General features: G+C 46.6%; 5 protein-coding genes across 10 annotated transcripts; 4 read left to right on the top strand and 1 right to left on the bottom strand.

Annotated features, from left to right (window-relative positions):
* The first annotated feature begins 149 nt into the window (after positions 1 to 149).
* LOC118506898 (dolichyl-diphosphooligosaccharide--protein glycosyltransferase subunit STT3B) lies at positions 150 to 4,590 on the top strand. Its single transcript, XM_036044678.1, has 4 exons — positions 150 to 776; positions 978 to 2,417; positions 2,484 to 2,954; positions 3,031 to 4,590. The coding sequence occupies exons 1-4, from the start codon at positions 619 to 621 to the stop codon at positions 3,296 to 3,298; spliced, it is 2,337 nt and encodes a 778-aa protein (XP_035900571.1). The 5' UTR covers positions 150 to 618; the 3' UTR covers positions 3,299 to 4,590.
* Positions 4,591 to 5,835: 1,245 nt separating this feature from the next.
* Positions 5,836 to 11,549, top strand: LOC118506903 (L-asparaginase). Of its 6 annotated transcripts, none has more exons than XM_036044689.1 (5): positions 5,836 to 6,027; positions 8,864 to 9,288; positions 9,382 to 10,367; positions 10,453 to 10,638; positions 10,703 to 11,549. In XM_036044689.1, exons 2-5 carry the CDS (start codon positions 8,988 to 8,990, stop codon positions 11,288 to 11,290), a joined length of 2,061 nt encoding a protein of 686 aa, XP_035900582.1. In that variant the 5' UTR covers positions 5,836 to 6,027; positions 8,864 to 8,987; the 3' UTR covers positions 11,291 to 11,549. The 6 variants fall into 6 exon arrangements, with proteins under 6 accessions (XP_035900582.1, XP_035900584.1, XP_035900579.1 ...); XM_036044691.1 differs by having other exon boundaries at positions 5,836 to 6,009; XM_036044686.1 differs by having other exon boundaries at positions 6,003 to 6,178.
* LOC118506958 lies at positions 6,327 to 6,890 on the bottom strand. The gene is made up of 2 exons (XM_036044779.1): positions 6,720 to 6,890; positions 6,327 to 6,618 (listed from the first exon to the last, which is right to left on the bottom strand). Exons 1-2 carry the CDS (start codon positions 6,756 to 6,758, stop codon positions 6,346 to 6,348), a joined length of 312 nt encoding a protein of 103 aa, XP_035900672.1. The 5' UTR covers positions 6,759 to 6,890; the 3' UTR covers positions 6,327 to 6,345.
* A 2,122-nt stretch (positions 11,550 to 13,671) lies between the features above and the next one.
* On the top strand, positions 13,672 to 19,160 carry LOC118506896. Its single transcript, XM_036044676.1, has 4 exons — positions 13,672 to 14,072; positions 14,154 to 14,885; positions 14,955 to 16,547; positions 17,090 to 19,160. Exons 1-4 carry the CDS (start codon positions 13,834 to 13,836, stop codon positions 17,397 to 17,399), a joined length of 2,874 nt encoding a protein of 957 aa, XP_035900569.1. The 5' UTR covers positions 13,672 to 13,833; the 3' UTR covers positions 17,400 to 19,160.
* A 1,544-nt stretch (positions 19,161 to 20,704) lies between these two features.
* Positions 20,705 to 22,964, top strand: LOC118506945. The gene is made up of 3 exons (XM_036044762.1): positions 20,705 to 20,896; positions 21,576 to 22,022; positions 22,091 to 22,964. The coding sequence occupies exons 1-3, from the start codon at positions 20,820 to 20,822 to the stop codon at positions 22,254 to 22,256; spliced, it is 690 nt and encodes a 229-aa protein (XP_035900655.1). The 5' UTR covers positions 20,705 to 20,819; the 3' UTR covers positions 22,257 to 22,964.
* The last annotated feature ends 412 nt before the right edge of the window (positions 22,965 to 23,376 follow it).

A 23,376-nucleotide genomic window follows, 5' to 3' on the forward strand; every position in this document is an offset into this window, starting at 1 on the left:
GTTTTGCGGTTTATAAAGTGATGTAAAACAAAAATCACAATTAAAATAAAATATGCAAAACGTTCGACTTCGAATCCCATCTTCGAAAGCGGCGCCGTCGAACATATCTTTTGAAACTTTCGAACATTGGAATGCGCTGTCAACGCAACGTCACCACTTTTTTATCAACTGTTGGCCGTAAGCAAAAAAGAAAAAAGAAATCAAATCGCTGGAATTGCGGCTGGCCAGTGTTAATTGTTTCCCCGGTGTTTTCTCAATTCGACCCGTGGTAACTCCACGGCTTTTGGTCGCAAAATGGCACTGTAACAACGGTCATTTGCAACCGATTAGGATTGCCAAAGCAGCAGATTAGCGGCCAAAGCCGGCTTACGATAGCTTCCAGCGCGTTCTGGGCCGATTTTAGTCGTTTTGTGTGGGTTTTTCTTTCACCTTTTTCCCGTCGCTCGGGTTTCGCTTGAGGTAGCCGCGGTGGTGGTGTCTCTGAAGTTTGTAGGTGTGCGTAAATCCGTCGCACCGTGAAAAACGCAACAATCTTCTGGAAGTGAAGCCTGCTTCACCGTGAAGGAAGAATTGAGGGGCAATACTCTGGATCCCACAGAGAAACATCAAAGGGCCACCATGAATCGTTCCACCAAGAGCATCACACTCCGCAAGACGGCCGGCTATTCCAGTCTAATAACGTTCGCCGTCCTGTTGCTGGCATGGCTGTGCGGATTCTCTAGCCGGCTGTTTGCTGTGATCCGGTTCGAGAGCATAATCCATGAATTCGATCCATGGTAGGTACGGCGAGAGTGTCGCGCGCGAGAAGTAGAGGAAGATAGGAGCGGCTCGCAAACGATTACGTGTCTCTTGAGGCGATTGTTTTGTTTTCGTACGTGGCCGCTGCACGCACACATACTCACCGCCGAATGCAGCGACCGTATCATACATTAATTAGCTTACCTGGCTGTCGATTTTTTGTTGTCTCTTCTGTACAGGTTCAACTACCGTGCCACGGCACACATGGTGGAGAATGGATTCTACAAGTTCCTGAATTGGTTCGACGAATCCGCCTGGTATCCGCTGGGGCGTATTGTCGGCGGCACCGTTTACCCGGGGCTTATGATCACGTCCGGCGGCATCCATTGGCTGCTCCATACGCTCAACATTCCGGTGCACATTCGCGATATATGTGTGTTTTTGGCACCGATCTTCAGCGGGCTTACCGCCATCTCGACGTACCTGCTGACGAAGGAGCTATGGTCGGCCGGTGCCGGACTGTTCGCTGCCAGCTTTATCGCAATCGTGCCCGGCTACATTAGCCGCTCGGTGGCAGGATCGTACGATAACGAGGGAATTGCGATTTTCGCTCTGCAATTCACGTACTATCTGTGGGTGAAATCGGTGAAAACGGGTAGTGTGTACTGGGCGGCATGTACTGCCCTGTCGTACTTCTACATGGTGTCCGCGTGGGGCGGTTACGTGTTTATCATCAACCTTATCCCGCTGCATGTGTTCGTGCTGCTGATTATGGGCCGTTACTCGCCGCGCCTCTTCACGTCCTACACGACGTTCTACATCCTCGGGCTGATCCTTTCGATGCAAATTCCGTTCGTCGGTTTCCAACCGATCCGTACCAGCGAGCATATGGCTGCTTCCGGCGTGTTTCTGCTGCTGTTCGCGGTTGCCGTGCTTAAGCACGTACAGACGGTGCTTTCGAAGCAGGAATTTAAGCGACTGTTCCTGATCGGCGGTTTACTGGCTGCTGGTGTCGTGTTTGCCGGCGTGGTACTGCTTACGATGCTGGGCGTGATAGCACCGTGGAGCGGTCGTTTCTATTCGCTGTGGGACACGGGGTACGCTAAAATCCACATTCCCATCATTGCGTCCGTGTCCGAGCATCAACCGACGACATGGTTCTCGTTCTTCTTCGATCTTCACATCTTGGTGTGCACGTTCCCGGTAGGGCTGTGGTATTGCATCAAGAAGATCAACGATGAGCGCGTATTTGTCGTGCTGTACGCGATCAGTGCCGTGTACTTTGCGGGAGTGATGGTGCGGCTGATGCTGACACTGACGCCCGTCGTATGCATACTGGCTGGTGTGGCATTTTCCGGGCTGCTGGAAGTATTCCTGAAGGAGGACAATGCAGCAGGAGCGAAGGAAAGCGGCGCGGATGGTGAGGGAGACGATGCGAACGGGGAGAAGAAACAAATGTATGATAAGGCCGGCAAACTTAAGCACCGACCGAAGCACGACCTCTCGTCGCACAGCGCACACGGGGAGCAGAATACGGGGCTTGGTTCGAACGTGAAAAATATGGTAATAGTTGCCATTTTGATGTTGCTCATGATGTTTGCGGTCCACTGTACGTGGGTGACGTCGAACGCGTACAGCAGCCCGTCGATTGTGCTGGCATTCTATAACAGTAACGATGGGTAAGAGCAAGTGGTTGAAATTCAGGGGGTCGCTTTTAATAATTGTTTCCAATTTTTGTTTTGCAGCACTCGTAACATTCTGGACGATTTCCGTGAGGCTTACTACTGGCTGTGGCAGAACACGGCACCGGATGCGCGCGTTATGTCCTGGTGGGACTATGGCTACCAGATAGCGGGTATGGCAAACAGAACGACCCTAGTGGATAATAATACTTGGAACAACAGCCACATCGCGCTCGTCGGTAAAGCGATGTCCTCGCCGGAAGACAAAGCGTACGAAATCATGACCTCACTCGACGTGGACTACGTGCTGGTGATCTTCGGGGGTGTGATCGGCTACTCGGGCGACGATATCAACAAGTTCCTCTGGATGGTGCGCATCGCGGAGGGCGAACATCCGAAGGATATACGCGAAAGCGATTACTTTACCGACCGGGGTGAGTTCCGCATCGATGCGGAGGGTGCACCGGCCCTGCTGAACTGTTTGATGTACAAGCTTAGCTACTACAAGTTTGGAGAACTGAAGCTCGACTACAGGTAAATGTTGTGGACCATCCTCGCTATCACACGCGTATTCCTCAACTAATAACTGCTTCTTCTTTCCACCATATAGAGGTGCTGCTGGATACGATCGTACCCGCAATGCTGTGATCGGCAACAAGGACTTTGAGCTGACGTACCTCGAAGAGGCGTACACGAGCGAACATTGGCTGGTGCGCATTTACCGCGTGAAGAAACCACACGAGTTTAACCGACCCGCGCTGAAACCGGACGAGCGGGTACTGCCGGCCGGTGAGCTGGTGTCACGCAAAACATCCAAACGAAGGAAAGGATTAATCAAAAACCGTCCCGTGGTGGTGAAGGGCAAGAGGAACAAGTAAACGGTGCAGCCCACGGGTTGAACCATACCGTCGACTCCGGAAAGCTATTTAAATTTTTGGAGAAGTTGTGTTGATTCTCTCCCTCATGGGAGGGTAGAAAACAGTAATAACTGAACGACAAAAAATGAGCCTCGACCTGTTGTGCAACTAGGAGCAGCGGCCCCCGGCACTGTGACAAAATGCTGTGAAAAGTTGGAAAACAATAGCCTACCACCTATATTCCTCAATATTTCAATCGATCAGATTTGTGGTCACAAAAAAAAAAATAACAAAACAAAAAGAAGGTGTCGCCAAAACTTTTATCTCATTGGTTCTCTTTACAGTAGTTTGTAGGGCTGCCCCCGAACGGGGAAGGTAATAACGATGGAACTGGAATAAAAAAGCAAAAAAAGCAACTAAAATCAATGGGAGCAAATGCAATAAAAGTAGGGCAAATAGTTTCATCATTTTCCATTAGCATTGGCGCTCGGTCATCGTGTTTTTGGTGCACCACCATCTAGTTTTTTAGATTTTATTCCATGAAATACTTGCATTTTGGGTTTGTTTCTCCTCATGCACTTGCTCTTCGAACAACGCGTGTTATCGTTGCTGTATGCTCTGGATCTGCGATCCCGCGAGCTTTTTCTTTTCTTTACTGTACGCACCTTAATATACAGAGTGGAAAAAAGAGACAGGTGAAACAATTAGGAACCGTTGTGTTAAGTGTTTGCATTAACGTGGAAGATTTGCGCTGTTCAACGCAACGCTCTCCACTCAAATAGAAGAAACAGTAAAGCGAAAACTCAAGCAAAGAAATGAACAAAACCAATTAGAACTAGAAAACAGATGAGGAAAACCACAATAGTAAAAACGCTACTAGGCGGTGAAACAAAACGAAAAGAAGTACTAATCTAGTAACCTCAAGGCATACTGCTACGCCCATGCCTACCGGAATGTATGTCTCACTTGTTTACTTGATGAAAATTGCGATCGTTCTGTTACCAGGGAAACCGTAGATTTTATTGGACATGTGGCATGGCAATAGGGGTGGTTGCCGCTGTAACTGATCGATTTCGATCGTTGCCTTGCGTTTGAGGATTGATCCAATTAGGACCTGTGTGTTTATTTGTGCTCAGCCATTACCAATGATCTGCTCCGGGATATCGCGCGCATGAGAGCAAACGTAGCAAGCAGATCAGGAAGAAGCACAACAAACAAAACGATCAACACGGTGACTCCTAGCCGAACACTGAATACAACTTAAGGCGGAAAATAAATCACACACACACACGTACGGTGGAGTGACATTAAATTAGCTTTCGCGTCGCGTTTTATTTAGTTATTTATGTATTACTGTATTACAAAGTGTAAACGATTATGTATTTTAAATTTAATCATTTTGGAAATGTTCTAGAAATCAAGAGAGCGAGAGAGAGCGCCAATAAATGAAGTATTGGACGAGGTGACAGGATGGAAACTAAGCTCCGGATTCCGGTACTGCGAGGAGCTTACGAAGCTCGAAGGGTCGAAGGGAATACGAAGTGACCAGGGCACAAGGAATATGTTGGAGAAGAATACAGTCCGCAGTGGAAGATCACTCTGAATAACAAAGGACTAAGGACACCTCGAGGGGAAGATGTTGAGATGGATTTTCGGACGACTTGTCAGCTTCCGGTGAGCTGGTCATGACATGATAATGATATCGGACTTACTCACAGCAAAGACTTCTCATGGCGACTACATGGAAAGAGAAGGTTTGATAGGACCAAATTGAGAAGGAGTGATGGCGTTGATGCTTTCACTATAGAAGCCGGAATAATAGATTTGTAGACAACGACGCTAGACCGTGAACGGGTTGGATGATTGCTACAGCAGACCAAGACCGCGACACCTGTCCTGAGGTCCTTATGGATCGCAAGACGAGGCAGGCAGGACATAATTACGATCGGATAAGAAAAGGAGGTTGCATCAATCAACAACATTTTTGTTCCTTTTTGCGATTGTTTGATCAGGAATACGATCAAACTTGGATTTAAAAACTGCAGATAAAAGCTCCATTTGAGAGTCAAGTTATAAAGAACTATAAGACACATAACGTAACGCACCATTCCACAACCTTGCGGGTATGACTGACGCTCATTGAGCAGAGATTGAGCCGGCACTGTACACTTCCAGACGTTTCTGAATGCCGAGTTTGTGGGAAAACACGGTAATATATTCAAGATTTTAGGGTCCCTGGAATAACCCACCATTGTTTGTTGTCTCCTTTTCGAGCGAGTGGTTTTGGGAAAACGAAAACTCATCACCCGCTCGGATGCGATCGAGTGAGATCGCCAACTTTAGTGGAACGTTTGGTCGGCGGCATTCAACTCTAACTCTCCGGGTTCGCTAGGATGGTAAATATTTTGATGCCCTTGCCTTCCTGTTCGTGTAACAATCACGAAAGTAGGATAACTTCTCGTCAGCTCGCTAAATGGCGCACTGTTGTGGTGGGCCTGGCTCGACAACCCGTTTCGTTATCTTAGGAGGAGGGCTTCGGTGTACAGTGCGTTGTGTGGAAAGGAATCATGTGGTTGGTGGTGGCGCGGTGGTGAGACAGCTGCTGGTCACTTATTTGCCGATCCTGTTGACAGTGTGTCGCGCGTTGTCGCGTGCGTCCGTGCTTTGTAGGTGGTTTGGACGGTTGGGGTGCCTTCAAATTGACCGGTTCGTTCATTGGTGCGCTGCAGTCAGTGAGTAGCCGTTGGGCAGTAAGTGAGCGCGCGCGCGCGAATATCGCAGGCGCAAGTGTGATTGGTTTGGTAAAATAGAGGAGACAGTTGAGTTTCAGCAGCAGTTTCTCATGCTTGCGGAGTGAATTAAAAGTTTGTGAGAAAAAAACGGAAAATAACAGAAAATCCGGTAAAAAATCAACTTCCACGTGCACGAGGGTGTAAAAGATGTAAAAGCAAATATTAGACCTAGTGCGCAGGAATCCAGTGTGAAACGCAAACAGCGCGAGCTTCCGTCTGATAAGGAGCAATTGTAGTTCCTCTCACCAACCGTGGATGAATCTTGCCTTCACCGTATCATATGTTTTTTGGCTGAAGTTGACCTACTTTACCGTCGTCAGAGTGTGAGCGAGTGGTGGTGGAGTCCCCACGGCACGCCGGAAAATAACCGTGCAAGCCGGGAGGGAGTTTCGTTCGCCTTTCGGCAGTAGTTATGTTGCCGATGCGTGCGCATAACTTCTTCGAAGGTCTTGGTACACGGGAGGCAGCAACATTGAAAGACGGTGTGTCGAAGAAGACATCGTGCCGAAGGGCCGTAACAGCAGAAGGTTCACCAGTAGTGCGCGATATCTAGCAAAGGGAAGCAGGTTAGCACAATCGAGGCGCTGTGAGCTTCTGGTGCACTGTGTAACTCGGAGTTTAGAGGTGTGGTGCACTGATTGTTAACTTACCAATTGGTTAAAGCTTTCACAAAACGAGCGTGTGTGCATTCAGGTGTTGCAGCTGACTGGAGCTAGAAACCAAGAAAGTGGCGACCCTGTACAAGGTCGACCGATTGCGTGTCGGTTGGTCGGTCGGTGTGTCGGAGCTGGGCCGCGTGAAAAGTGGTGCATTATTGACACGTAGCTAGCAAATCGTTAGACAAACTGTTTACCTGGGGATTAGAACGGTGTTTGGGCCATAGTACACGAATCGTTTTGGGAGATTTTCCCCAACCTGTGGTGTAGTGCGTTGAGGAGCTGTTCATCAGGCTTCATTAAAGCTATAAATAGCGGAGTGCATAATTCTACGCACTGAAGAAGTGTTACGTTCCGGTGCATCTGTGACCGCAAAGTGGGATACAAATTCGTCCTATGAAATTTTCACTTGCTATAGTTTTGTGGTCGGACACTGTATTTCGTGCCATATTAGAACTTAAGCCTACTTAGAACATAATTATTTGGAAACGTGATATTTCAAATACAAAAGCAGGTACAGTTGGTAGCACATGACTCAACAACACATCTGATCTTGGATTGAGGGGTTTTACTCGATCGTGACTTTCAGAAGAATGCATATTTTCTTGGAGGTACTTCAGGTCACAGATAAGGTTTGCTGGGAAGATAAAAAAGATTAATCCAGTACATTAGATGAGTAGCAAACGCTACTTTACTGCCCGCAAGAGTCATCTCAAGCATAGCAGCATAACACCAAGGAAGCGCCCAGATCACACGGATTGACCAGCTATGATCTAATCTACTACATACAGTGATGGACAATCACGCCTTCCATTTCTGTCTCACTAAACTTATTAATACCATTAAGTTGAATAGTCCTTACTACGGTGGGGCTGTCTAGATGGGATTTGAAGTTTGGTCCTGTCGATTGAAGATCGGCGCCGCTATCACCCCTTCCGATAAGTCTACAAATCTCTGCCCCTTTCGATACAACATTTAGAAGAAGAATCATTTAGCTGTGTTAAAGATCAAAAGCAGAAAGAAGCGATATCCAAATCTATGGTTTTTTTTCCAATTTTTAATTAGACGATTTGTCCTATTTTATTGTACAATATGTTTTGACCATATTTCCATCATAAAAGTACCAAATGATTCTCAGAATCGAATTCTGATTTTTTGATTGATTCAATGTTGGAATTGTTTTCCCAAAATCTTTAACTGAATTATACAAGAAAAAAAAACACAGTTGATTTGTTGAAAATAGTCATCATAAACCCATTTCTACGATTTTTAAAAATTAGCTGGCCTTATTTTATTGTTCATCACTGTAATTTGGCTAAATCGCTGGAATGCAACCAGCCAGAGATGAAAGTTTTTAATTTAACGCGAATCGTTTTAGTCTTCCAAAGGCCAAAGCTAAATCATCAACTGCATTTCGATTTTCCGAACAGCCGTTACTTTTAATTTTTCCACGTGCTAGCTAGCGTTTTGAGCTCATCTTAACCTTGCAATCCGTTTTTTTAACGACGTGTTAGAATGCATGATAAAGGGAAAAAACCCAACCAATGCATTAGTAATGATGTAATGTGAGCAACGGAAAAACCGGACAGAACTGACCACCAACAAGTGCATGAGATAAGACCGATTTTATATTGTAAACAGTTATCAATTTCGGAGAAAACTCAACGGATTCGTTTCGCGCAGAGGATCACGTTAAGCTTAATGTGTTAAGAGCCTCGTTGAAAAAAACAAAAAAAACAACAATACGGTATGAAGGTCCAGTTCCTGAAGCACGTGTACAGCCTGTTGTTGCGAAGCTCTGTGAACGGGTTAAATGAATCAACTTTTAATGAGATTCAAAATTCCAACCAACCTGTCCTTTCTTTCACTTCTGGCTGAGCAAACTCACCTGAGACAGGCGGCCGGCATGTCTGGACCGGCGAACTGTTTATGAATAAACATGATGGCGGTGCTTGGCGCTATTGGTGATGATTCTGGTTTTCGGTTCAGTTTCATCAGCCCGGTTTCGTGGTGATAAGATGTCGCACAACACGGAAAGCTATGAACTGATGACGAAATGTTGGATTTGTTTTCATTTTTTTAGTTTTGGGACTCTTCTGACGCCATTAATTGGGAAACGTTTAATTCATTCTGTTAAGGTATAAGCAACATAAAGTAAACAATTGGTCCCTCGGCCTTCTATCAGCCATCAACCCGTCATCACAACAGCTTTAGTGTTTGTTTGATCGATTTGTGACGAAAATCCTCGGCAGCCGGCACACGATGGATGTGGTGGATCAGAACCCGGCCCCTACATCGCCGTCCCCAGACAGTGACGATGATACGCCGCTTGCCATTAAGCTGAAGACGTCCCAAAACGGCAACACCGCCACCCACGCGACCCATTCGCCCTGGAAGCGTAAACAGCTGGTTGACGTAAATCCGCACGGCAGCCTGGATCTGAGCAAGCTGTCCATGCGACGAAACTCGAGCTACGGCAAGCTACCCTCCGAAGCACCCGAAGCGAAAGTGCTCGTCATCTACACCGGCGGTACGATCGGCATGATGCGAAACGAGAAAAATGGTACGTCGGACAATAATTAGCACATCGTGCCCGGATAATGGTGGTAAGCACTTACGGTGATGAAGTTTATAACGATCGATTGCTTGCTTACAGCCCTTGAGCCGCGACCGTACGAGTTTGTGAGGAAAATACGTAACTATCCCAACATGCACGACGACGGATACGCCACCAAGCGGTACGGACCGGCGAAGAATATGGCCCCACTGGTGCTGCCGTTCGTGGAAGGACAGCATCGACGAATTCTGTACCAGATTTCCGAGTACGAACCGTTGCTGGATTCGTCCAACATGAGCATCACTGATTGGGTGCGCATCGCGACAGACATTCGGCAGTCGTACGAGTTTTTCGATGGGTTCGTCATACTGCACGGTACGGATACGCTGTCCTATACCGCTTCGGCTCTGTCGTTTATGTTTGAAAACCTGGGGAAAACCATCATCATCACTGGGTCGCAGATACCGATCTTTGAGACGCGCACCGACGGGAAGGACAACTTCACGTCCGCCCTGATCCTGGCCGGAAACTACGTCCTGCCGGAGGTGTGTATTTTCTTCAACAGTCGTCTGTTCCGGGGCAATCGTACGATCAAGGTTAGCAGTGAATCGTTGGATGCGTTCAACTCGCCCAATGCAGCCCCGCTCGCCAAGATGGGCATCAACGTGGAGGTTGACTATCGGGTGATCTTCCGACCGTGCACAGTGGACAAGTTCACGGTGCATCTGCAGATGGACGAGAACGTGGGACTGTTGCGACTGTTTCCGAGTATCTCGGTGGCGACGGTTAACGCTTTCCTGCGCGCTCCGATGCGAGGCGTTGTGCTGCAGACGTATGGCGCCGGTAATTTTCCAACGAACCGGGCGGATCTGATCGAGGCACTGAAGGAAGCGAACGAACGCCAGGTACTGATCGTGAACTGTACGCAGTGCAATGAGGGTGCTGTGTGTGATCTGTACGAAACTGGGCGGCAACTGCAGGAAATCGGCATTATACCCGGGTACGATATGACACCGGAAGCTGCGCTGGCGAAGCTGTCGTACGTGCTCAGCAAACAGGAGTGGGATTGGGAAGCGAAGAAAAAGGTACGACATAGGGGGGAATTGGAGCGCTTGTGGGTCTTGACTCTGTTATCAATGATGTGTTTGTGGCTTTTTATCCGTTCGTTAGATGATGAAAAGTAATCTGCGTGGAGAGCTAACGTGCGAAAAGCCTCCCGAAATGCAGGAGTACGATCTGATAGACGCTGTCGCACGAACGCTCCATCTTACCTCGACGAAGGAATTGAGCCAGCTAAAGTCGTCCCTGTTTCCGGCGATGGTTAACACGGCGGTGTTGGCCGGAGACGTCACAAAGGTATTATATGGTGAGGTTCTTTTGTAGTTATGTCTGCTGATGTCTTCACTGTGTCCTCCATTAGCTGACGAACCTGAAAAACTACGGTGCAAACATGTCGGCGGAAAACTACGATCACCGAACGGCACTGCACGTGGCCTGCTGCGAAGGGAACCTCGAGATGGTACAGTATCTACTGCAGAACGGTGCGGCCGTACATATACGCGACCGGTACGATCGTACACCGCTGATGGACGCGATCATGCACGATCACCATCAGGCCATCCGGTTGCTGATCAAGTGTGGCGCTCATCTGACCGGTTCGATACGTGCAATCGGCGATGGGTTGTGTGCGGCTGCGGCACGCAATCAACAGGTACGGCTTGAATCGTACCGGATTGCGGGAGCGGATTTCTCGCAGGAGGACTCATGCGGACGCACCGCACTACATGTGGCGGCACTGTACGGACACGTGGAGATCGTACAGTACTTGCTGAAGAATTATGCCGAACCGAATGCGACCGATTATCTTGGCCTGACGCCGTTGGACTATGCACTGAAAGCGAACTCCGAGTCGGTGATACCCGTGCTGGAAAGCCATGAGGCTCGGCGTGGCGATGAACTATCGTTCGATTCGGATAAGCGAGCCGCGATGACAGATTCGTTCGATTGAAGGGAAGAGAGACAGTATCACGAAAGTGTGGCTTCCAGGCAGTATTGTGATAATATACGGTAATAATAAAATTGCCAGTGTGGATTAATAGTGTGTGCGTTTCTGGCCTACTGGACTGCGGGGTAGGTTAGCACTATAGAAGAGCAAGGGGTGGCTCAGCGTTGCATAGAGGGCAAGAACCATTAGGTAGACACGAAATAAACAATATAAGTTTTAAAATGCCATACAAGAATGATAAATAAATAATGGCAAATCATTAGCTTTTCCTGTTTCTTACTCATTTCTGACTCACTAAATAATTTCAGGCCATTTTGAGTTTGACATGCCTTACGCAAACCGTCGTTATGGCTGCGTACTTCACTCGACGGGGCTTGGCTGCGTACCTTATTCAAAGAGTCTAGGTTGCGTGTTTGATTTTTCATGGTTAGGATGCGTAATAAATTTGAATTAACTGAAACTGTTGCGGACGCGACAAAATAAAATAGAACTATTGGAAATGGGCATGCAAGATTTACAGAAACAATCCTAGATCAACTAAATATCTTTGTTTAGGAAAAATTCTCACTGGCAACATTATTAAGGAAAAAAAAACTAAACTCGTAGATAGACCTCACACCGTGAAAAAGACGAAACTATGATATTGTCTAAGGGTATGCACAGCTGCATTAGTCATGAATGTAAGAACGATAGAAATAGGTCGTAAACGAATGGGTAGAAATCAGGAAAAGAAACAAACGCAAGATCAAACAAAGCGCGATTGCACTATCCGTAGTGCAGCATATGAAGGACCACCCAAAAGACAGGAAAATAAGCATACGCACTTTAGGTACAGATTTAGCCTATCAAATATGAACAGAATCATACGTGATCACATTACCTAAGGTCATAAAAAGGGATTGCTTGACTTGATCTTACGGTCTGGAAACATATACAGCTTAGCGAACGTCGCTTCAAAGTTCGGGATACGCCCGAAACTGTAGGTTTATGTTACTTCAAGCCGAAAGAGGTTCTATCTCTTTTGAAGCTTTCCTTTTCATTCTAACAACCGAACTTTCAGGATTGTTTTTAGTATATAAGACAGGATTTTTGAGAATAAATTCGACTTGTAATTCAGACCTGAACGGAGAAGCTAGTGCGTTTCATTAGTAGGGTTTCTTTTACATATCCGGGAATGTTTCATCTTTGACTTCCCTACGGATGTTTCCCCACTCCGTCGGAAGAATTAGGCGAAATCAGCCAGCTTCGGTCCACGGGTAAATACTTCTCCTGGTAACCTAGGAAAAAAGGCTAACACACTTGGCCGCTAAAACTGATCCGCTGATAAACCGTTGACCAACACTGCATTAGTTGATGCGTGAGTCCGCCGTTAGAAACATCTCCTGGTTATCCAGGAAAAAAGGTTAACCGCCCGACTCTAGCGATTTTAACAAAGTAAAAGGAATCTGCGCGAAGGTTTCCGAATCGACCATTCCTTCGCGTGGTCAGTTCAACAACGGTTCGTTATCGAACTAACAACGATTCTTGATCCTACAGATAACACAGAAATCCTTTTTGAGCGCAGTTGAAAGCATCGGATGACGAGCAGATAATGAAATCAGAGAATTGCTGGCTGCCAGAGACCGCGACTTTATGTGCCTCATCTAATGATTCGCCAAAAACAACGATCTAAACCTTTGATTGCGCAAGCCGAATATCCTTCCAATCCTCATTCCTTCCTCTACCAATTATTTTTCGTCAAACAAAGCAAGCAGATTTTTAATGACTTAAGCTATGTATAATAGCTCTGATGCCGCAATTTGAAGACCACTGACCTTACATCACCATAAGGCCACTTGCTACGCATAACTTTAAAACAGATCTCTCAAATTGTAGTTAGTCTTTAATAAAATGTATTTATATAAGTACTCTTATATTGTTACAATCGGCGTATTTGAATAGAATGCTTTTAAAGATACTCGCATTCACACTAGTACAAAAACTAATCCAAAAAACAGTTACTTAGCTGAGTATACACTTACAGGAAACTGTTCCCTTCGCTTTATTACCTTTTCCTTGCCAAACGCATTATGTGTTTCACAAAGCTGGAGATCACACAGTTGTGGAACGTTTTTTCGCAGCTTGTCCTAACACCACGGGCCGTCTGAATTGCGTCCTCCACAGCGGTACCACTGATGAACTGACCGATCCAATCGGCTCGCGAAAGTCCCTCCACGATCGTTTCAACCGTGGTGGCTTTATTCTCGGCAACTGCAATGGTGGCTTCCTTCACGTACCAGCAAACGGTGCGTTGAATGCAGGCCATCGTATCGATATCGTAACCTTCCATCGTTCGATCTAGTGATCCGAGCAGTGTCCACAGCAGATTGTCGTCTTCTTCGTTGCGTTGGTTGGCTGCGAAAAAGGGAACGGAGGGTGATGTGCATAATCAACGCATATTCTCTGAAACTCAAAGTCAAAGTAACCATCGGTTTTGTTCACATTTTCGCAACGTGTGTGCGGTGCTTTCAGTTAAGTAGTTTGGTAGATTGAGGTTAGCTTTCGTGATGGTGATCAGTGTTGAGCCTAGTGAAATGTTCTGGGACACTCCCAGTGGCCCGTACCAAGATGAGTCTGTGGTCTCTCCGGAATCGTATTCGCTTATGTTTTTCATTAAATTGTTAGAGTTGAGCAATCGGAATGAGGATGAAGAGTACACCGTGTCGCTTCATTGTGTTGGTGGTGGTGATAGTGTTACCGGAACGTTGGCCATTTTGAACGAGAAAAAGCCCGGCGATGTTGTGAGGTAAAATAAGCTTGTTTTTCTTGCATTTTCAGAAGATACGTTTGATGTTTGATGTTTTGCATACTGTTGGTTTCGTTTTAGCTTGCAAGCAGATAAAGAAAAGTTTGTTCGTTTTTTGAAGGAAAATTCCATCAATGTCCGCATTAAGCCGAACGATTCCACCGTTTACAAGGGAGTGTTGAAGTTGAACGGCTCTAAAGTAATGAATTTCGAGCCAGATGTCGAAAGCTCTACACCGGTTGAGGAACAGTTCCCCGTACACGATGACGCCGATCAAGTGGTGGGAATGATAACGATGATACTTCAAGTCGTCCACAATGCTTCGGCGGTGGATCCCTTGTCTAACGCGGACGTTATTTATCGCATCAACGATAACAAGCTGAAATCGTCTGATAAACAGGATGCGGACTTGCGTCAGCTGCTCGTTTGCACCGAGTGCAGCATGCCACGGACTTCCAACAATGGGTCAGGTTGCGAGTATGAGATTGTGGATGGGATTTTGCACCGTAAGGGCATATCCAGCACGGAAAGGATAATCGAGCAGATCAAGGATAAGATTAATCGTGCCAAGCTGGATGAAACTTTTGATCAACGAGAGTCGATTTCTAACACTGGTAATGAAGCGAGTCGCAAATTCTGTGCCGAATGCGGTGGAATGTCTATCTCTGGAGAAACTTGCAAAGCGGGTGTGCGACCAAGTCGTACACGATCGTCGCACAAGATGGCGCAAACCCGATACAGTGCATACGCTACCGGGGAAGAAGCTGCTGCACCACTGGTACACATGAAAAAAGCTTCTAAAACTGCAATTCGGTGAGTCAGTAGGACGAAAACAGACTCCAGGAAAAGGATCACCATTACAGTTTTTCTCTTCCTTTACAGCTGTTGCGAACGTTGCAAGGCCTGTTTGGATTGGCTTCCGTCTGAGTGTTGTTGTCCAAAGTGTGGGTATAAACCATCGAAAGAGACAATTTCTTTAAAGCCCGGTTTGCCACCATACTTCAAGAATTCACCCGAGCAAGGACCGCTCCCCAACGGAAAGGAGGTTTCTTTGCATGACTCAGACACAATAGTGGCTTCCTCGCCATCGTGCCAGCTGTGTCATATTTGTCAAACCCGCTGCATCGATTGTGCCAACCAGATTAGTCAGCAGGGAAATTCCAAGACTTCGAGCTCATTTATCTGCGCTCCTGTGCAGCCCAAACCCGTGATCGATCCAACGCAAACTAGCGCCCGGCCTATAACGCGACGTCCCTGGCGTACCGGTCGTCCATCACACGGACCAAAAACAGCTCCGGTAAAACTGCAAGGATCGGCTAAAGGCAAGCACACGGAGGAGATGAAACAGGTGTATGGTGGAAAAGGTGGCAAAGAATGTAAGAACCAACCGACCACCACAACTGGCAAGAGTCGCATCTCTGCGGGACAAATTCGGAAAAGCTATAATGCGAACCTACGGCAGATCAAGCGTCAGAATCGCAAACTTTATTCCTACCGCTTCGGAAAGCGTCATCCGGGTATTGTGGTTGGACATCGAACCTGCATGCGACAGGACCCTCTAGTTCCACCACACATGGGCTGGCAGTGGGACATTTGTCCACCCGGTATAGACAAACGGCGGCCAGGTTGGCGACCGGGGGCAGTTCGCCAGCCCATAAAGCAATTGATGCAACACTTCCTCAAATGCTACCCCCTGGACAATTTACCTGTGTCGAAGAAAAAATCCGTCGGCTTCCATACCGAAGATCCGGCACAAGGTGACCACAAGCAAAAGCCAACACTGCACATCACGAAGCAGAACGGTGTGTACTCGATAACGATGAATCCGCTCAAGGATTCGGACACGCTTAAAACCACGGACGATCCGTATCTACCCTGCAAACCGATCAAGTTCAAACTGGTCAAAGATCCGCACCGTACCAAGCTGTACCAGCTGCGTGATACACTCAAGCGCAAAGGTCTACCGCTGTGCGGATGTAAGGAGCTGACCGACTGTGAGCACTGTACTGATCGGGAGAAACGCATTATAACGGAGGAGATACGCCGCTCGGCCAAGGTGTTAGGACTGCCGGCAAAAACGAACATCAGTGATGTGCCAAGCGGAAGTGAAAGTGAGCTTGACGTAGAGTTTACGCCCCCGTCAGCCATTATCCGACCGGACGCACACAAGCCGGACGTTGCGGTGGCAGAAACGCAGTACAATATCCAGGACTTTCAACTAAAACCGATTGCTGATGGGAAGGACATCAAATCTAAAGCTTCCACCCGTGGTGGAGTATCAAACCAGGGGAAAGGTGACGCAGCTCCGGGCTCGAAAGCCGTGACCCAAAAAGGAGGCACCGGAAAGAAGGCGGGTGGAGGAGCTGCTGGTGCTCCAGATGCGTCAAACACCAAAGTTCGCATATCGGTCGCAAAAGCGAAAGGTTCTGGAGGTGTAGCGAAGGGGAACGAGCCCGCCGGAAAGGGCAGCAAAAAGTAAAAACACTCCGCACGATGTTACACGGCTTCCTAGCCCTTCTGTTTCGTTTTGAAGTCTCAGCACCGTCTGCAAGGGTCGGTCAGTTTGGAGTTTGTAGCTCATTTAGCTCTCCAACCTAGTTCTGAACCTAGTTTAGCTTACTTGGTTTATCGCTTCTAGTTTTCCTATACCTTTACATGTACTCCTTTATCTTGTAGCGCCCCTTTTTGGAACCGAAAATAGAAATTCGCGTACTCTTTCTATCGGAAGTTACCTGTGCTTGTTACTTTATGTCTATTTTATCTTTTGTTATACGTCATAGCTCTAGCTAGACAATTGACTTGCAAATTCTTGTCGAGGGGATCTTCGGTAGACCGTATTGCGTCACCTGCTGAGGATCATGCGTTATTTCCTTTCTTGACCAATTCCACCGGTCCGAACGACCTTGTTGAACGAGGGATTTTCAAAACGAGACGGAAGAGGTAATGGTGTGCTCCGGATGTCGCCGGTACGATACGGGTATCACACTTACCGCCATCTTGCTTCGGTTTACTTTCAGCACGGACGGGGCTGACCTGTCGCGGACCACCCAAGGACAGCAGGGACGGCCAAGGCAGGGAGGAGCTGGTGCTGTTGGAGAAGGTACGGGCGGCGGCTCCAATCAGCGCTCCACCAACGGTAAGAATACCGGCAGCAGCAACAGCACCAAGGTTCACGTTCAACAGCGGAGTACCCTGTCAAAGGCGAAGCCAAACGGGATAGACAGTGCGTTAGTTTGCCAACGAAATCCGGTGGGACCACAGTCACTCATGGTGGGATGTTGCCCAACGGTCACTTACTGTTGCTATTCCACACAATGCTTACCTTGAGCACTGAACTCATCACACCATTCACTGACTTTTGAATCGGAATCGATAGGAAGGGTATCGCAAAATCGATCTCCACCTGGTGAATCAGCGCGGGAAAGAGTGTTACAAAATTTGAAGTTTATTTTAAAACTGCCCGCTTGATGTAAAAATGCAAGAACCAACGATCATACCTACCTCAATGCTGTTGTCCTTCGTTTCGAACGATATGAACCGAGGCTCTCGGCGCCATCCTGCCTTGGAAGCTCTTGCCCGTGGGCGTAACGTCGTGTGGGAATAGTCTAGCGTGTAGAACCGATCGTCTTCCGTAGCTGGACCATAGACTCTGCCCCAGTGGTTGGTCCCGGTAGTGGTATCGTTTGTTGTCGGTCCACAAAACACTGTCGGAGCCTGCTTGGACAACAACACTGCCAGTGCGAGAATTGACACGGTGAGCATCATCGTCGTCGTCGTCCTATCGGTTCCAGTGCAATTGGCAAACTGGCGCATAGCGCAAATTGTGGCCCTGAATTCGTCCCTCCAAAAACACCAGGACCAGGAAAATGTGTGACATGGTTTTTCGATTTCATCCTCCATACCTTTTTCCTTCTCACAGTCTAGCGCATATGAAATGGTGTGGAATCATTCGCGCGGGCGAACGATTTATCATCATCACGATCGCGTTTTGTATTATGCAGTGCAGGATGGTAAACAATTCACGCTTCGAAAGCAAACTATGAAGTGATGATCGTTTTTCCGTACTTACGACACACGGTCTGGAACACAGGGTACGGTTGATGAGAAAACGGGATCGACCAGTTGGTAGGTATGTTTGTGTCTCTGATTATGTTGACTGCCACAACGACATGCTGCATGACTTTGATGTCACAGTGCAATGCCATTGTAGGGCAGTTATGTCTTGAAAGTGCAACGCCTGTTACATACGCAGGTTGGTTGTGTAACTAAGATATATGGCGAATAGCAGCCGTGTCGCTGACCTTTTGGTAGTGCAGTTTAAGGAGACGGCTTCAGCATTGGCTTCGAGTGTCTCTAATTCCTGGCTTCTATTAATTGGTTGTTCTTCTTCCTAGCTTAATGACCTGCGAAATTACGCCAACCATAGACTTCTAGTAAGTCTATAATATTCGGCATTAACTACGGGGAAACGATGAGTTTCGAAATCTGGTTGGATTTCCTGACAGTTCTGCCGTGTGAAGACCGGCGCCTGCAATCACCTCTATCACCGAGTCGCCCATTTTTGGCTTGATTATAATTTTTCAGACGATTTGACCGTTACAGCTCAAGCAGTATTGGTAACAGTGTTTTTGTGTTGATGCAATATCAAATAATATGGCCCAAAAACTTGTTTATTCTTACCGCACACAAATGCACTTGTGTTAGTAACACAAACACCTATCACAGTTTAACCTACCGACCTTTGCCACACTTGCCAGACACTACTGTAGAATGAAACGTGGAAGGGAGAGATAATTTCACGGATAGTGACAAAAGCTTTGGCGGAGGAAATTAAAGTGAACCTCACACACGATTCAACGCTGTACGATGACACAGATGTTGTCATTATGTCACTGCACTCGCTCATGAACAATTAAATGATGCAATAATTGGGTGGAATTGTGTATTTGGCTTGTGCTCTGCTTTTAGTTTCTGACGCAGAACTAACTTTAATAAGCTCTGGATATTAGAAGCCCTACAAATGTATAGTTTTAGCTGAAGTTATTTTTCAAAAAATTAAAAAAATCAAAAGCAGATCATGCAGTAGCAGTAAGCAATAGTTAGTATTACTTGGATATACTTACTAAGGACTTTGTGTAGTCTTCCAATGGCATGATCGGGGATCGGATTCCATAAGAACTCCGTAGTGAGGACGTCGTGAGTGAGGCTTTCTAAACATATCGATAAGTGATAAGTAACAGTAAGCCATTAGTTAGGTGGCAAGACCTACGAAGTTCATGAATCCATAGAGAAAAGAAGAATACTTTACATGGTAGCTTTTATCTATTGCCGTATTGTAGGTATTAGCTGTTTCAGTAAAAGGGATCTTTTATACCCTTTTTTACTTTCGTTCAAAATGAGAAACCATTTATGCATTCTGTTCATATTTATGCATAATGAGGGACAGTTGCGAGGTATAATGGTAGCAACATCTGACTTTCAGACAACCTAACTAGAATCAAATCCTATCTTGATCGTTTGTATATAGATCCTATGGACGGATGTAGGAATGACTTAAGATAGTTAGGCTAATTAAGAAAACCTCAAATGGTAAACCGTGATCGCCTGATATTGGACCATGATCGCCTTTTGAGGACCGTATGCTGTAGCTACATATATCAACGATTCTCAGATCAGATCTTCATCCTACTGCACCAAAACCCGATCCAATATGATATTCTTGTCGTTTTTTTTTATCAATAATTGGCTCTTGCTTTGGAACAAAACAAAAACCATTTCACATTCACTATCTCACACAACAACACACCTGAAAGGGAGAGGAAAATTTGGCACAAGGAAAGTGAAAAATGTTTCCCGATTGTCGCTGTAAGCACTGGAACTGGAACTTAAGTGAGGTCTCTCAGGTTTTGCTCGATTACCATGCGCCTTGCGCAACATCACGAAAGCCATCGTGCGACACTGCCAGCCCGCCAAACCGTGAGGGCCGATGCGCCAGAATGCACAGAAAATCAGCAAAATTATCAACGCCTCGTGCTGTAACCGGTGGTCCAGGATGAAAAATGTCAACGCATATGACAGTGTGGAACGAGCAAGATAGAGAGAGAGAGAGAGAGAGAGAGAGAGAGAGAGAGATACCCCTTTCGTATTAATCGCGGTAATGACGTTCATAATTCCGCATTAAACGTTCACGGCTCGCCCTACCCATGCTGCGTCCTATTAGCGAGACATCTGCTTTTCCGTCTTCTGTTTGGTCACAAGAGCCCCCACGAAGACGAACCCAACCACAATTGTGGCGAATGAATGAAACAACATTTCACGCAACAGGGCACATCGTTTGAATGGTGGGTACAGCGGTACGCAAGGAAGTGACTCTGGCCGGGTGATACCTTTGGAGCCCCATTTGCCGGAATAGTGTTTTGTACTTGGGCGCTTTCTGTTTTTTTCCTTTTCTTCTGTACTGGCGATACAAAAAGGTCGTGAACCATGCTGCTATTGCTGCTAGCTAGCTGATGATGATTTGGAGGGATTTGGAAGGAAAACACTTGTTAGTAATTCTATTATTCATTGTGTTGTGATGATTACCACCGGAGATGGTAGGACGGTAGGACTGATGGGCTTTGGGTATAAAATATAGTTTCTGCAGACAGAAGGATTCATTACAGCTTGTACGTTTCGATCAGTGAGTAGTGCTAGTAGCAGTGAAAGTAAACACGAAAAGCTCAAATCGCTTCCAACCAAATAGACAACATGGCAGCACGTTCAGCTTACTTTGTGACCGTTTTAGTACTTGCAACGATCGGTTGGCAGTGTGTTGAGGCACAAAGGTAAGTAAAGCAGCGAATGGCTTCTAAGTGATCTTAAGCTCCCTATGTGGATAAGAAAGTGTTATACGGCGTATCATGTGTAGTGTTATACAGTACGATGTGCAGTTGGTGTTGTTTAAGATAGCTTAGAAAATCTATGCATTTAATAGATGAAGTGCATCCACACAGGAAAGAATTTTGTGAAGCTCTAAAGTTCGAGAAGTCAGTTTCAAGCCGAGTTTGTATGGCTCTAGTTGACGTAGATTATTTAAAGAAACCTTTTTCATGTTTTAGTCTCAATATAGAGAGAAATTCCTGTTAAGAGTATTTTGAGAGCCTTATCGAAGAACAAAACAAAATATTACTTTACCTGTTTAGTCTTATTAAAGTCCGTTTGTAAGTTCATGTTCATGTCCAATTGCACTGTAGAGATTCTCAAAGCGGTAACCCACTTCACGCGGCAGTAGCGGGTTTCGAAACCCATCCTAACAATTCCCCTGAAGAGACGGTTGACTATCCAAACACGCGATAATAACAAGTCTTGTGAGTTAATTAAACACATGCGTGACCTTTATAGGTCGTTAAAAAGAAGAAGTTTCCCATTCTAACATTTGAACTTGAAAAACATATCGAATAAAATGATCCTCATCTCCTCACAAGAAAGTTAGATCACTGATCTTAAACTATTTCACTTAACCAGCAATCCTTGGCGGCGACAAAACGACAGCTTTGCAACCGAAACGGCCAGCGATCGTAGCCAACGACTAGGGCTGACAACGGGCTACGGTGGTGTCAATGGCTACGGTTACTCCAGCACCGGCCTTGGTTCTTACACACCGCTCAAAATCGATCTCGGCGGTGTCGTTCTTGGCACACTCGTCGGCATCGGTGCGCTGCTACTTCTCCCAAAGCTGGTCAATGTGATCGGTGGTGGATATGGAAGCTCTGGCCATTACCGTAGCGCGGACAGCGATCCGACCGGGATCAGTGATCTGATGAACAAGGTTGACGATTATCTCGCCCAGAACAACATCGACTCGGGAGCGTGTATGCAGAAGGCCGTTTGCAGTTACCTTCGTTCGTCGGATTACCACGCCCAGGTGGGCACGGCCGATCAGGTGGAACATATGATCCTGGCCCTGTCAGAGTAAGTAACCGGTTGCACAACATAACTGACCAAGACAATCGCTGATCGTGTTGTGTATTTCGCGCCAGAAACTCGATCATCGACTACATGCTGGACGGGACGGCGATTAAGGAAGCGATCAAGAATGGAAAAATGCAGACCGCTCGATCGTGCGATGAAATCTACTCGACCTGTCCGCTCGACCGTCAATCTACGCTGAAGCTGTTCAAGAAGATGTTCCCGATCGGAAACTAAACCGCACCAGCGTGGCCAAAAATTAGCGATCTGCTTTGTCCCACATAGGACCATAGCGTCGCCGTGCGCGAAGAAGCTAATTTGTAACGACGTTTAAAAGTGGTTGTTGCCGAACAGGTCTTCCGACCCAGTTCGTTGGAACTATTTTTAGCTTTAACCGTGCGTCCCTACCCCCCCGGGGCTTTGTGTACGCTGGAGGAGATGTTTTCCCTCCCGACGGTATGGTCCTATGTGAGACAAACTACGCACATCGCATGCAACACGAACAACAACAACAAGCTTGTGCGAATAACCATGAATGGGGGAGCAGCATCTGTTGATGCTTCGTGACCCTGGCAGGGAAAACCAATCTGTTTAGAATTAGAACCACAGCACCGAGGGGCACCTAGGAGCAGAAGACGAAGCAAAAAACTAAGGCACACCACCTACAAACGGCATACGCCTTGACTACACGGGGATCAATCTTGTATTTAAGCTAGCTAGTATTTTTCTCTCACTTTCTTACTGACGATCGTTCTGTAAGCGATATTTGTTCTGCATTTGTGGGGTTTGCTCTGTCTGTTTTCGGTACGTTGTAAATAATATGTACGACATTGGAACGTGAGATCGTTTGAATAAAAAGGATAGCAAAACCTGACAGCAAGTCCACTGCACCGTACGGCCTATTAAACGATGGTGTAGATGTTGTTTGTCGGTTACCCACACTAACTTAACGCCTTCGATGATCTTACATCGCCTCGGGTCTGGATGTTGTGGGCGCGTGTCATTGATAGTTTTACGTCTCTGTTTTTGGAACTTTTGAAGGTCGTCCCTTACGGTTTGAAGGAGGGAATCATAAATCACCGCTAGGTCGTGAGACTTTGTTGATCTGCTGGCCATCAGAATTCCTAGAGTAATGATGTCAACATAGCTGATTGTATCTCATTGAAAGAACACAAAGGTCTACACAAATCACTGATATAGCATCGTCATCAAACAGTTTTCGATTGCAACATCGACTATCGGGGACAAGTGAGGGTAAAGCACGTTTTCGACGCTGTCACATCTAAATGTAGCCGCACAGCTAACAACTCCCAGAACGGATTGGGCCACCAATCAAACATTCCTGATCTTCCTTCCC

This window comes from Anopheles stephensi, chromosome 2 (assembly GCF_013141755.1).
Source record: "Anopheles stephensi strain Indian chromosome 2, UCI_ANSTEP_V1.0, whole genome shotgun sequence".
In the NCBI taxonomy this organism is placed as follows: Eukaryota; Metazoa; Arthropoda; class Insecta; order Diptera; family Culicidae; genus Anopheles; species Anopheles stephensi.